Here is a 14,536-nt window from a genome sequence, read left to right as displayed (position 1 = left end):
ATTCAGAAGGATGTAGGTTGCAGTAAGTACTGGGAGATGAAGCAGCTTGCACAGGATAGAGTTGCGTGGAGAGCTGCATCAAACCAGTCTCAGGACTGAAGACCACAACAAGAACAACATGAGATGAGAGGTAGCGATAGAAGGGTCAGATTATTGTTTTATGGCCACCCCTCATACTGAGTCTTGCCCAAACAATCTCACATGCAGCTTCAATTTCTATCTCAGTGTATTTGAGTTTTTTGTCTACTGTGAGAAATACACCGCCTCCATTTTCCATTTGTCTACCCTTTCAATATATATTTCAGTTTTCCCCAAAAATCTCATTGCTATCAATTTCAGGTTTCAACCTGCTTTCTGTACTTAGTATTATGTGAGCTTCACTGCTTTTCAGGAGCACTTCAAACTCTGGCACTGTGTTGCGAATTATTTGGTAGTTTACCATTAGGATTTTAATACTCTCACCTGTGGGAGGCATTTCTTCCAATCTTACATTGATGCTTCTGGGTTTTCTACAGCTTTTGCATGGATTGGATGGAGAGTTGGCTAATCTAAAAATCCCTACTGTGTACCCCACGTACAGTCAGTTACCTGAGTAGCAGCCTCTGATGTGTAGTGCGCACTGGACCTATTTAGGGGGACCCTAGTGTTCTCAACCCTATGGCACAAGTCCAGGGAGTCGCAGCCTAGCTTGTAACAGAACTTTTGAAGTCTCTGGTTCAGCCCTTCTACTCAACTGAGAACCAAAAGGCCACGATCAATTCTGGGGACAATGCTGCAAATTGTGAGCTTCATTGAAACTCCACTCACAAGGCTGGTCTTGTCAACCTTCTCTGCCAGTCACTGGAATGATCCAGGAATGAGTTCAGAGCTCAGACGACAGACCTAGTTTGTTCCAATATGTGCCACAGTTTTCAGTTGGTTACACCCTGTTCCCTCAGTGGCTGCCGGAATAGCCTCTTCACTATGTTGAATGAGGCCCACAGGTATACACACTGAGTGCACCTCATATCCTTTCCTGTCCCTTTCTGCCATTTCCCTAAGGGGCACCACCATTTGCCGTGTGTTCAATTTGCTACTGATTAATATACCCCCTACCCTTTTGAGTTCTACTTCCTGGCACCGTACAAAACTGGTTTCCCCAAAGCGGGTGTAGTGAGTCCCACTGGGTCAGTTTCAGTGAAAAGCAGCACCTCAAACTTTGTTGGTTAAGGGGAACGGTACAATGCCCTGAGTCCTCCCCGGTCCCCATTCATCCCTGGAGAGGACGCCTAGATCAACCATTGACAAGCCACACACAGTCAAGTGGAAGGGTAATGACAGACCCTGTACTTTTTGCAGAAGAGACAGGATCCACAGGAGAGGATAGTATTTCTACCTCTCATGCAGGTATCACACATACACTACTCTCAGGAGCACACTGACTTGTAGCATCTGTCAATCGTTTGACAGTAGTCGGGTTGACTTCCAGCTGCTTATGAATGTCAGCCAACTCATCCCGTGTTTGAGAACAGCTTTCACAGTGGGGCTGCATTTTGGCTTATGCAATGTATTACAAGGAAGTGAACGAAGGACTTAAAATTAAACCTGCTGATTATCTTTTAATTTGTTGAACTAAAAGTTGCTAATTCCCTATAAGAATTGAAGCAGATACACAAAACCACATTTCTGTTAAGGCAACACAAAAACCTGTGGTAAAAATTATGTTTCCTAAAACATTTTGATGTTAATTATAGTTGTTGGCAAACTCAAAAACAGAGTTAACTTGAAATAAATGCAGATAATATATAGAGCTACCCCTCTTTAACAGAAAACTAGATCCAACACAAAATGTTAGTTAAAAAATCTGCTACAGTAACTAATGTGTGACTGATCATGAGCATGAATTCCACACACAAAGGGGTCTGTACCAGATTAGACTTACAGAATAAATAGACAAAATTCGAAGAAGAACAGCATGTTTTGTTACAGGTTCATTTAAAAAGTGTGAAAGTGTCATGGAGATGCTCAGGCAACACCAGTGCCAGAGGCTGTAAGTGTCTCCTCCTGCAGCTCTGTGTTTCTTACTATTAAAGTTCCGAGAATTTACACTCCCAGAAGAGTCAGCAAATAAATTGCACCCTTCTACTACATATATTTCATGAAAAGATCGTAGAGGTAAAATAAGGGATTCAAGCTCTATATGCGTCTGACATTTGGCAACAACCCAAAAGTCACGAAAGTTTCATTGTGCCCAATGTGTGAAAAATACTTTGTGAACTCTATAAAATGAAAGGATGATATAATCTTATCAATAATAGCCAGTGCAGCAAATTGATATCATTCAAGAAATTTATCATGGCTGTGAACCCTGTAGCAGACAGTCTTAGGCAGTAACTGACTGTAAGAGTGAAGATAGATTCCCAACACTATAGGTGAAAGGGCAAATAAAATAAATAACCAAGTGTCATAATAGTATGCCAAAAAATTGTACAAGTGCCACAGTGAAGAATTGTCCTGTAATCTGAAGAACTGTTTTTTGAGAATTTTACAGGCATGTGTGATTAAAATCAATGTCAGTGATGAAGGCAAATGTTGTCGTAGGCAAAATACTGTGTCATTTAGTGCTTCAATGCAATTTTCCTGCATTTTAAAAGCAAGAAAACTCATTGTAATTGGTTTAAAAGAGTGATACGTTTGTAGAGACTTTTTTTAAAAAAACGTGGTTATTTAATTTTCGGCATTTGATCAACAATAGAATTATTCAATGTATGGATGTTATATGATATTCTTTTTTTTTTAACTTCCCGATGCACACTTAACACTTCTTTTATTTCCTGCTACTGTGACTAAAGGATTGGAGGACTACCAGTTTCAATTGTGTGGGATGGTCGTGGCCAATATGTAGCAGTACTATTCAAGGAAAGCAGGCACATTGCTGTCTTCAAAAGTAAACTGAAACCAGTTTTTCAGCTGACACCATGGTATGTACATTTTTCCTTCAAGGTTAAACACAAATGCATTGGCAGTAATTGTTTTTCAGTACCTTTGATGGAACATTCGTCTTTCCTTTCCATGTTTTATTTTTTTAGCATGTGCAGTTTAGTATTAAATCTGGTGGGTAATTATGTGAATGTGCCCATCAAACAGATCTTAACTCATTTTCTCCAATTAAAACTCTGTCTTTAAGCCATCTCCAATCAATTCAATAACCTATTGACATTGCTGTTTTATGTATTTGCTTTGCTGGCATAACTTCTGATTTCCTTTGTGTCTTCTTCAGGAAATGTTTAATAGTATATAATGTTGTAACATTTTTCTACTCGGATACAAATGGCAAACGTGTTTTAAGATTCTTGAGGCAAGAGTTAACATACAAAGTGAGTTGTGAGAGTACATCAAAATGCATGCATTTGCTGTTACATTAAATATTACTTATCAATTATTTCACCTCTGGCCAATTTTGTTTGTGTGAAATGTGCCGAGTTGCACCATAGTTTAGAAGTCCATGTTGAACTGTATGCCAACTTATAAGTGGCGGTGGAAGTCACTTTGGAGGACAAAGGAAGGCAACAGCAGACTATCTCCAACAGGACCATGCCTAATAAAGGTTTTTTTTTTGGGGGGGGGGGGAGGGGGGGGGGGGCTTATGATTGCTGTAAACTGATGCTGGTCTGTAGATCCATTGCCTGGAAGTCAAGAGTCCAAAAAAATGTCAGGCTCATTATCTTGTGTCCTGGAAATTCCAATGGCATGACTATAAAGTTCTCATATGAGTGAAGTAGCAGAGCCCAGGACTTTTCAGAAGTAGGTTGCGATTATACATGTCCAGGAAAGATGAACTGGACAACACATCATAGACCCAGTTCACAGTCGAACCATAGTAACTTCACGGAGCATGAGAGACTTTGACTACATTTTAAGAGATTCCAAATTTCCTATAACTGTCAAGTCCTGTTCCTTATATTTACTCGCTGAGCAAGGTCTGCTCCAGTCCCTACTAACTGTGTACCCCAGATCACTGTTGAAATCATTATACTGTAATCAAATCTTGAATGCTCCTTTTATAATCTAATCTCAGTAACCTGTCAAGGTTCTCAGCTTTTTAATTGTGAATCCATCATCTACACACTATCCCACAAAGATTGATTTGTCCAGCTTATTCTAGTTTGTATGGTACCTATGTTTAATGCAGCACTTGATAATAGTACAAGCAATATGCCTCACACAAATACCAGAGAATACTGCTTCCATTTTTCATTTGAAGGCATAAGTTATGTGTAACAGTCTGTAGTATATGCCAAATATTTTGAGTAGGGCACAACACTAGAGCCCCAACCTGAACCTTGGGAGTACTTGCTATGTTATGCTCGTCATTGTGCTTCACTAGAGAAGAAATACCTACGGTATATATTTACAATCTCTGCAGTAAGATTATACATGTACACTTAAGTTTTTTGATAAAAATTGGATTATCTTATTTTAGTATAATAGTAATTTCAGATTCGTAAAGTATCCAGAGACTTGAGACATTCACGCAGCTAGCAGTGTGTAATAATCGCTGACTTTCCCCCCCCCCCCCCCCTCCCCCCTTCCTCCCCGCCCCCCTCCCTCACCACCCTCTATTTCTTTTCCTCTATTTCTCTCATAAATTATGCAGTTAAAATGTTTCTAATTTCAAAGGAAGAATAATCGTGTTACTGCTATCTTATAAGTTTCCTTTAATTTACATCTATGGTCACAAACTTTTTGTTAACAAATCACCGGCTTCGGTCTGTAATGACCATCATCAGATCTGTTTTATAAAAACACAGTATTAATGTACTGCAGCCATAGTGGCATCGTCAAATGTTAAATGCAAAATCGCACCAGCATCATCAAATATATATAAATAACATCATTCGCACGAGTCATATTGTCAGTAGCACTACTGGTTTTGAACAGTAGTGCTACTGACAACATGACCCATGCATATGATGATATTTATATATATTTGACGATGCTGGTGCTGATTTTGCATTTAACCTGTAGTACTACTGACAACATGACTCATGCATATGATGCTATTTATATATATTTGACGATGCTGGTGCTGATTTTGCAATTAACATTTGAAAATGCCACTATGGCTGCAGTACATTAGGACTTTGTTTTTATAAAACAGATCTGATGATGGTCATTATAGGTCAAAACCGGTAATCTGTTAACAAGAAGTTTGTAACCATAGATGTAAATTAAAGGAATCTTATTATATATATGGGTCACTGTTTTATTCGCGACAATGTCGCAGCTTGTTATTGCTATCTGTCTACACATAAATTAACAGTACTACATTAATAATTTCCTATTTTCGTGTAGAATGGAATATACAGGATGTAACTAAATTCTCTCTGTAGATTTTGGGAACTTGCAGTGGGAACCAAGTTTAGTATTGGAACTCATGTCTGGAAAAGTACTGTTTTCTTGCTGCATGTAAAATATCACAACACATGTTGCTCTCTTGACTCCTGCTGCTTGTTATCTGGATCCACTAACAGGTAGGGCTCGATGTAGTGACTATCAATGTCAACAGAGATATGGTTGCTCTGTACCATGTTTTGGTACACACAATCACCAGTTCCTGGTCTTCCAGCATCTACCACAGCCATAAACCGAGCCATCCTTCAATGCCACAGGGGTCTCATAAATCAAGGATTTTATGCGATAACGTGGGTAGTAGTCTAGTGGGTTCAAGCTCGGAGAACGTCCATGCCAAGTAATTGGGGCATTGTGACCTATCCACTGTTGCCCATATTGTTGGTCCACGTGATGTAAGACTACATGTGAAAAATGAGGTCGTGTGCCATCGTACTGGAACCACGTATTTTGTCACACACATTTTGACACACATGCACTGACACATCTTCCAGAAGCCTATGCAGCACATTGTTATGGAATTGCAAGTACGTAGCACCCATGAGATGTGGTGGAATATGGTATGGCACAATCACACGTCCATCTAGGAACTGCCCAAATGTTCAGACTGTGTTGTTCCCAAGGGGGCACACAGCGTGCAGGTTTTCATCCGCCCACACATGACTGTTGTGGGAAATGAGAACTCCTTCCCTGCTGAACTTGGCTTCAGCTGTGAAAAGTAAGCACTATGGGAAGTCGGGCTCATCCACACAATAGTGCAAGAACCATCTGCAGAAGTGAGTTCATGACACAAAATCCTGTGGGGGGGGGGGGGGGGGGGTTATGGGTGTAGCTGCTGCTCATGCAAATCACATTTTCATTATGCACATTCAGTCCACCTGCAATGTTTGTGGTACTCATCATTGTGTTCTCTTCTACTGCATGGGATGCAACATCTTTAAATTCAGTGTTTGGAGCCAACGTGGAGCACCACAGTCGGCCCTGCTGGTGGTGAATGTACTGGTCTCTGAGGCCCGCTGGTACACTGTAACAAAGAGGGAATGCAAAGGTATCTGATGGTGAGTAAAACATTGCACATACAATTTGATGAGAAACCTTTCCATTGCACCAAGCTTCACCATACAGTAACATCTAGTCGGTGTATTATGAAAACATGTAGTTCACTGTGATCACCAGCAACACACTAAAAATGAAATGTATGTAAAGCTTACATTCTGTATTGTAGTCACTGATTACTAAAATGTACAGTTGTTCATTATGAACAAAGACCTCAGCTGCAACAGCAGTTACAGACCTCTACCAGCAGATCACAAACTCTGAATGGCATGCAAACAAACATGTAGTGGGTGTGGGACATCGGGTGATTGGTGAATGACATATGTAATACCCTAGTCAGTTGCAACGAAAATGCAGAAGTTTTGAACATGTGTTGTGGCATATTGTGTGTAGTGGAAAAATCTTACGTTTCCAGATAAGAGTTCCTAAGCTAAACTTAATCATTTTGGCCCTCACTACAGATCCTCATCATCTGTAAAGAGAATTTAGTTATACCCAGTGTTTGCACCTTTTTTGTGATGAATTAGAGTATCTCTTGCTTGAAATAATGCTTCTTAATATATTTTCTGTTGAGCACTATCTGCTGATTCTTTGTTTATATGCTCAATAAGAACTATTAGGTAAACTACATTCCAGATGGGACATAAAACGATAAGCCTTAACTTCATTTTTGGGACCGTAACGAAAATACCATTTAATCTTGTTTCCTTGTATAAGAGTCAGTCAATGAGACAATTGAAAACAAAGTAACTAATATTTCAAAAGTAATCACTATAACTGTTAATACATTTATGCCACTGAGAGACAAGATGGTCAATGCCTTCATGGGAAAATGTTTGTGGTTGCCTACAGAACCATGATTGTACCCATTAATGCATCTCTTCATCCGAAGCAAAACGACAGCCGTGATATCTCTCTTCAGGGCTCCAGAAATATAGAAATCATATGAGGAGAGATCGGGACTGTATGGAGGATATGTAAGGGCTTTCCATTGAAACTTCTGCAGTGTAATTGTAACAACTTTAACAACATGGAGCCAGTCATGGAGTTGAGTAAGAGTAGAAAGGGTATAGTTATCAAATGTAGCAGGAAATAACTCTCCCTCCCTCCCTCCCTCGACCAATCTGCCTGCCTGCCTGCCTGCCTACCTACCTACCTACCTACCTACCTACCTACCTACCTAGCTACTTACCTATTAGGCTTATTAACTATAGGGAAGGTGTTCATTAGCTAAAGCTATTACGAAGTATATGACAAACAGTTAAGAGGATCAATATATTTAAAGGATATTTCTGCTTTAGTGAGATGTACTGGATATATTATATGAAAAGCTTTTGTATGCACTAGATGAAACACTACAGTGCTGAATCCTCAGATAATAATAACAGTGTTTTTAAAAGGTTTATTTGCTTTTATACAGTTCATTAGACGTGCCAGTACTTGGTATTAGAAATTAACCTGCAATCAAGTTCTGTGATCAACTAACATGTAAGGTGCCAGCTGTAGACATGAGTTTGGCGATGTCTGACTCAGTCCTCATTTCTTCGTTTTGAGAAGGCAACCATAAATCTTCCACAAAAATTATGATCGAAATGGATAAGCACTTGTTTGTATTCGTTACTTCTTGATAACACCATGGGCCACCAGCCATAGAAGTATGTGTCTGTGCAACTCGGAAACAGGACTGACACACAAGAAATGTAGTCTTCACTATGATACAGCTTCTTAAAATAGTGGCTTCAATTCCGTCTTGCAAAGCCTTTTACCTAAAATTTAAAAAAACCTGGAGTCTTCTTAATGTGGGTCACATAAAACCAGCATAGTCCCAAAAGTTGCAATTTTCGTAAAACAAAATGCCTTCACTATTATATCGATCATTAAATATTCTCTCTGGTATCAATAACAGTTTATGTCATGTGACTCTAGATTATCATAAGTGGATGATTCATCTTCTGAATTTAAAATAAATGTCTTCAATTAATGTGAGTGTTCCTGTAATACAGTTCTGCTTATCTTCAGTCACAACTTAAATACGAACCATAGTCAGAGATATTAATACTCATAGAAGTTCATCCATATGTAATGTCATTGCATTGATTAAAATGGCCACTTCACACAGTGTACCTAGTGATTACTGAAAAGCCTTTCGAGATTACATAACTATCAATGAAGTCTGTTATATGTAATACTGAGTTAACACTTCCCAGAAATACTGATTCATAATGTAATTGCAATGCGAACACATTGTGAACAGACTCGTGAAATTGCAGTGTTGCGAGTTATTTCAATCTTCTTGATTGTTTCACCATATTATTCACAGTTTAAGTACAGTGCATGATTCCACATTACAGTTAAAAATTCATCACCTTCATTTCCAAATATACTGTTTATAGTCAGAGATGATATTACTATATGTAACAACCACTTTATCCCATTTTTATATTGATGACATACATTCTACTTTTCTGAATCTCGAATTATCTTCTATGTTGAATGAACTTCGAATGAATTAGAAAGGTTAACCTCTACAGAATATCCAGTTTCAAATTGCTGAACTTTCCAGTTTAGGTCCTAATAACTTCGGAATACTCTTCAGAAATCATTTAAAAAGCTTCAACTTCGTTAACAGTATAAAGTGACACAGACTGAATGAAACACACACATTTTTATATTAACAGTCTGAACTTCTCTACAGAAGTTGTTGCAACATCGTTTATTTCAACATTTTAACAATGTAATAAAAATGTCGGCAAATCTTCCAAGGCATCCTCCCATCAGCAGGATTTCAAAAGGACTGGCACTGGCCAGGGTCATGATAGCAGCACACCTCTGGAATAGCTTGCCACCCCCATAGTTCTCACAAGAAACAAAACAAAACAAATACACTGCTATTAGGTAAAACATGAAAACAGCTACAACTGCAACTAACATTAATAACCTACCTGATAGTGCACAGTGGAAATAACCACATAGGGTTTCACGGCTCTTTTTGAAACACTACATACTGTTTAGTGCATGTATGGCATATATGGCATATATTTTATTAAACGTAATGTGAGGGACATTCCATACTACTTGGGGGGGGGGGGGGGGGGGACAGAATAGATTTATTGAATTGTCAGATAACATATATTAGGAGATGGATACTTACTGAAGGTATAAAAAAGACAAAACAGATTCAAATTGAAAAAAAAAATCATTGTTGACAGATATGCATGATCTTAGATGAAAAGGGATGCAGTTTATAGTTAAATCTACTTTTAGAAATCATTTTTATTGCTGGTATCAGTTTCATTGTGTTGCACATATCAAAGGAAAGTATCTTCATTGATATTTTTCTTCCTTTTTATAAAATTTTATCATGTATGAAATGATGATGGCTGTTATTCTTTTACAGTAAACTATTTGTACATCAGGGAAAAAATGCTGAAAACTTACTTTTGTGTTACTTTTTATCTATATCTTTCAAAAATATGTCACTGAAACCCTGAAGTAATTTTCTCTCTTTTCAGTTGCTTCATCAGTGGAATTTCTGATGAATTGCCAAATGCTATATGTTTCCAAAACAACTATGAGGAAGGTGCTTTACTGACAATTGTAAGTACTTGCTCCATTTCATTTGAAGTTAACTTAGATATATAGTCATGTTGTTAAAGATGCTGATGTGTAATGAAATCTACCTCCCCTCAACCTTCAGATTGATGCTCACTATCTCCTCGCATGGTGGTAATGCAAAATACACCCTTCATATGAGGGGTGTTGGAAGTAAAAGGTAGAGAACAAGACTATAGGTATAATTGAAGTCTTCATTCAAAAGTAATGACCAGAGGCCTGAACCCAAGTATCCCAGTTTCACAAGTCAAAAGATTCCCAGTTTCCAGAGTTATTGTGGCCATGACAGGAACCAGTCCTCCACTGTATCCTTCAGTTCATTTTCATCCAAGTTGAAGCACTTACCTTTGGGATGCTTTTTAGCAGACCAAACACATGGAAGTTGGAAAACAGTCCAGGCCCTTTGCCTTTGATGGACTTTTGTAGGCTACAGAGTATGTCACTGTTAATGGTTTTTCTGTCCTTGTGGAAATTGACTAGTATTGGACCTTGGATGTCGGAAAAGTTCATGAATATCACCTTGCCTGCTGGTGATACAGCTTTGAACTTTTTAGGGGGAGGTGATGACACTACATTCATGTCCCTAGATCTCACTACATTATTGAAATGAGGCATATGCAAAGTTCAACCAGTTTGGTTGTTACAACATTTCGTACCTTTTCATTTGAACACCCCTTATATTTTCAAATGTGTAAAACAATCAATTCTGAATAAAGAGTTAATTCTCTTTTTACCAACTGATTGTTGTAATTAAGACACACTTTTCACAAAGTATAGGAAATAAAAGATTTTTGCATTAAAGAATTAAACATGTTGTGATGTATGTTTTTAGTAATGGCTACATTTATTTTGCCATGCTTATCAGGTGTAAGATATTCATTGACTTCTGATGTATACAGTGATTTGCTCTTCAGAAAATATTTTCTAGCAAATCATTAAGTCTTGGCATTATAACCCCCTCACATCCATACACCTTTAGAAATGTGGCTCTGTGCGACTCTCCTCTAAGATTCATAAAATTTACCCAGTTATTAAAAATTCATGCGCACTTGAAGCATGTTTAATGACAAGTTTTTAAATTTTTCCATTATCATCAATTTTAAGCAACAGTTAATAATGTGGTTTTGTTTCACAGGCATGGTCAACAGGACGAATTCAATACTTCCCATTTATCAACTCGAGTGCAGGGACCAAGGATGCAATGAATGTAACACACTTTTCAGGACATCTTGATTCTACATCGTTCCATAGTCCAACAATTCACAGCCTTTCAACATTCCGTAATGCTTCCTTTGCTTCTTTTTGATTGAGATTTTAAATTATTTTAAATCAGTTAATAAACTGGGCAGTTATTTATTTACACCTTTGTTGGAGGTGGTGCGCAGTGAAATTAGTTTGATCAATGCAAGTTTTCCGAAACCTATGTATGGACAATTTGGCATGGATGTGTAATTGTCTTACTTGTACTTCTACACCACTCTTGTATATTATATCAGTTTTGTACATTACTGCTTAATTTCTTGTAACAAGAGAGAGCCAGTTTATCAAGCAAGTATTGGAGCATTGTATAGGAACTGATTTATTTCTTGTAGCAGAGAATTGACTTCTTTCAGATAACAGAAAGTCTGAAAAATTATACAGAATTGATATTTTAATTTGTGGGTATCTCAAGTTACTTTGATATACCATACATAAATAAAAGAAATATTACAAATGGAACAGAAAGAGTCCTCACTCATCCAAAGTATTTCACTGTAATTAAAAATTCTCAGAATGTGGAAATAAATTTTGTTAAATTACAGGTTGGAAGAGCTTGGGACACTAGAGGATTACTAGTGAGAAATCATAGCTCACTGTGTTTGCTTTGTGACCACATTGAAAAAAAAAATAGATGTGGTATTAAAGTAGGTTTCAGAGGATAGGGAATTTCTTGAAGGTAATTAAAAAAAAACTTGAGTTTAATAGCCCTTTCTTGGATTACAACCATTAACTAATGATTGTATTTGAACAATTTAAGGAGTATAAAATTTTACCATAGTTTGTAAAGAAATGTAACACTGTTGGCAGTTGTGCTACATTTATAGTAGAGTTGTATATATAATCCAGATGATGACTTGTTAAAAATGTTTATTCAGCAGACAATGTACTTTGGTTACTTTGTACAGTTGGTTGGCTCGGTATTCATCCTGTAATGTGGAGCGGGGTTATTTGGTCAGTTGACTAAACAATTTTAAAAACAGCAAAATCAGACCAGACTTTAGTCACAACTATTTTGTGCGTCATGAAAATGAATTTCCATGTGGAACTTTTTTTTCCATATGAAGCACAAAGAAACAATATTGTAACATGTATTCACTACTGAAGTGAAAGAAAAATGGTTTCTGGTTAAGCTATGCTCATGCAAAATTCTTTGCAAACTTCCTCTTTCATGTAAAATATCAATTGTGAAATGCCAAATTGGATGTAACTTTTATCAGATGTTCTTAAAGGAAACAATCAAGTTCAGTGTCATTTTGTGTCACGAGAGAAGACCAATATTTTGTTGTAAATATATTCTTGAAATCATTTTTATTATACTGAATTTTGTAGTCTCTAAAACAACATGCCCTCTTCAGACTGCTGCTACCACATTCTTCATTAAACAAAACAGCATATAAGTATGTGCAAGTCACATGCATGTATCAAGAAACTGTAGCCTGGTCAAGAAGATGTAGCCTTTGCTAGTTTCATTCTGTCTGTGCCACAAAATAGTTGTCCAGGACATTACATGCAGTTGATGAGATGTAATATACGTGCACCACTGTAGAGCATCTAGGAAAGCTTAGGCTCTTGGGTATGGAAAGCAAAATGTCAAAGCTGGGTGATTGAAAAGCTATGATGAAGTGTATAATACTCACCTCTTGTATTATTGTAGCTAGTTTCTGAGTTTCCATCACTATCAGTATGGTGATCGTGGATTAACTTTTCAAGAGACTAGTGCACACACAGTAAGTTATTCATGAGTAACTTTTCAGCAAGTAGATCTTTGTATTTTAAAGCCCAGGATAGTGATGAAAGTACACAAATAGTTCAGTAGGCTGATTTCTGTCTAGTAGTTCCTTGAAAAATTAAGCTGATTCTTCTTGTATTGTTGATTGCGTTTACTTAAAGTTATGGATTGACTTTTTTCAGGTTCATGAACATTTATTTTTATCTATTATTACTTTTATATTGTAATTTCATGTACTGACACATCCCATGACCTTGGAGATTTGCTCCTACAGAACTTGAGTATGAAACAAAATGGAAAAGCTGTCATTTGTTTATTGTCCTCAGCTTAATTAACCAGAGCTGTATCAGAGAAGTACATACACTGTTGAAGGCAGATTTCTTCAGAGGTAATGACCTTATTTTATTGTTTTTAGGAAGACCCTGTGGTCAGGGAGCAGTAAAATATGTATTGTATGTTAAAACCAACAGCAAGAAGGCAGTAAACATAACAATTATGTCCTGCAACTGCTGAAGAAACGTGTGTTAGATTTCTCACCTTGTTGATAGGCATCAGACTTGTGAATAAACAACTGGTTTTCGGGTTTATGCTTTCATCGCCAAGGAAGGTCACAACTGAGGTGGAGTCCTTGTTTAGTTCATTGGTTAGGATGAGAGTGAAGTTTTATTATAGATTTTGGTTTGCCTGTTTCCAGATCACTTACAATTACAAATTACTATTGGACAATGATTTTATGACAATTCTCAGCTGTCATTTGAGGTTATATTAGTTTTGCTTTTCTCACAGACCAACTAATGATTGTGGGTCTGATGTGGGTGGAATCTGCTGGTTGGGTGGCATAGGTGTGTGTTATATCTGCAGATTTCAGGTTATCTGTGAGCCAGTCATGCTGCAAACCCTTACTAACATACTTGAATGATGAGGCCGATGATGAAAAGAGTTTCAACTGTCAACAAAAAATTGTTCCTTTTTCAATTGCAGCCCGTATCTTTACTAGGGTGATCCCCCATCTGTGTGTGCTCCGTTTATACATTTTTGTTACTGCATCAAGTGTCCGTAATGCCACCAGGTGCATCCAACGTTATGTTAAGTATAAATTGGTCTAGATTTTTATTTAACAAAGTGAGACTGATAATTGCCTTCAACAGTGTATGTACTTTTCTGATACAGCTCTGGTTAATTAAGCTGAGGACAATAAACAAATGACAGCTTTTCTATTCTGTTTCGTACTCAAAGTTCTGTAGGAGCAAATCTCCAAGGTCATGGGATGTGTCAGTGCATGAAATTACAATATAAAAGTAATAATAGATAAAAATAAATGTTCATGAACCTTAAAAAAGTCAATCCATAACTTTAAGTAAATGCAATCAACAATACAATAAGAATCAGCTTAATTTTTCAAGGAACTACTCAACAGAATACAAGTGACCCATGAGGAAACTCTTCAATTTTGATTTGAAAGTGCGTGGATTACTGCTAAGATTTTTG

General features: G+C 37.3%; 1 protein-coding gene across 2 annotated transcripts in view; it reads left to right on the top strand.

Annotated features, from left to right (window-relative positions):
- Positions 1-12,585, top strand: part of LOC126457290 (aladin-like) — a 75,062-nt gene extending 62,477 nt beyond the window's left edge. Inside the window, exons 8-10 of one of the 2 annotated variants that reach the window (XM_050093462.1) lie at positions 2,832-2,960; positions 9,960-10,044; positions 11,195-12,585. In XM_050093462.1, the coding sequence (XP_049949419.1) occupies positions 2,832-2,960; positions 9,960-10,044; positions 11,195-11,365 (385 nt within the window). In that variant the 3' untranslated portion in view covers positions 11,366-12,585. The remainder of the gene's footprint in view (positions 1-2,831; positions 2,961-9,959; positions 10,045-11,194) is intronic. The other variant, XM_050093463.1, reaches the window with a different exon arrangement.
- Positions 12,586-14,536: the final 1,951 nt, after the last annotated feature.

The sequence above is a fragment of the Schistocerca serialis genome, chromosome 2, assembly GCF_023864345.2.
Source record: "Schistocerca serialis cubense isolate TAMUIC-IGC-003099 chromosome 2, iqSchSeri2.2, whole genome shotgun sequence".
Lineage (NCBI taxonomy): Eukaryota > Metazoa > Arthropoda > Insecta > Orthoptera > Acrididae > Schistocerca > Schistocerca serialis.
Note: the sequence above shows the minus strand (reverse complement) of the source record. Positions and strands in the feature narration are given on the sequence as shown.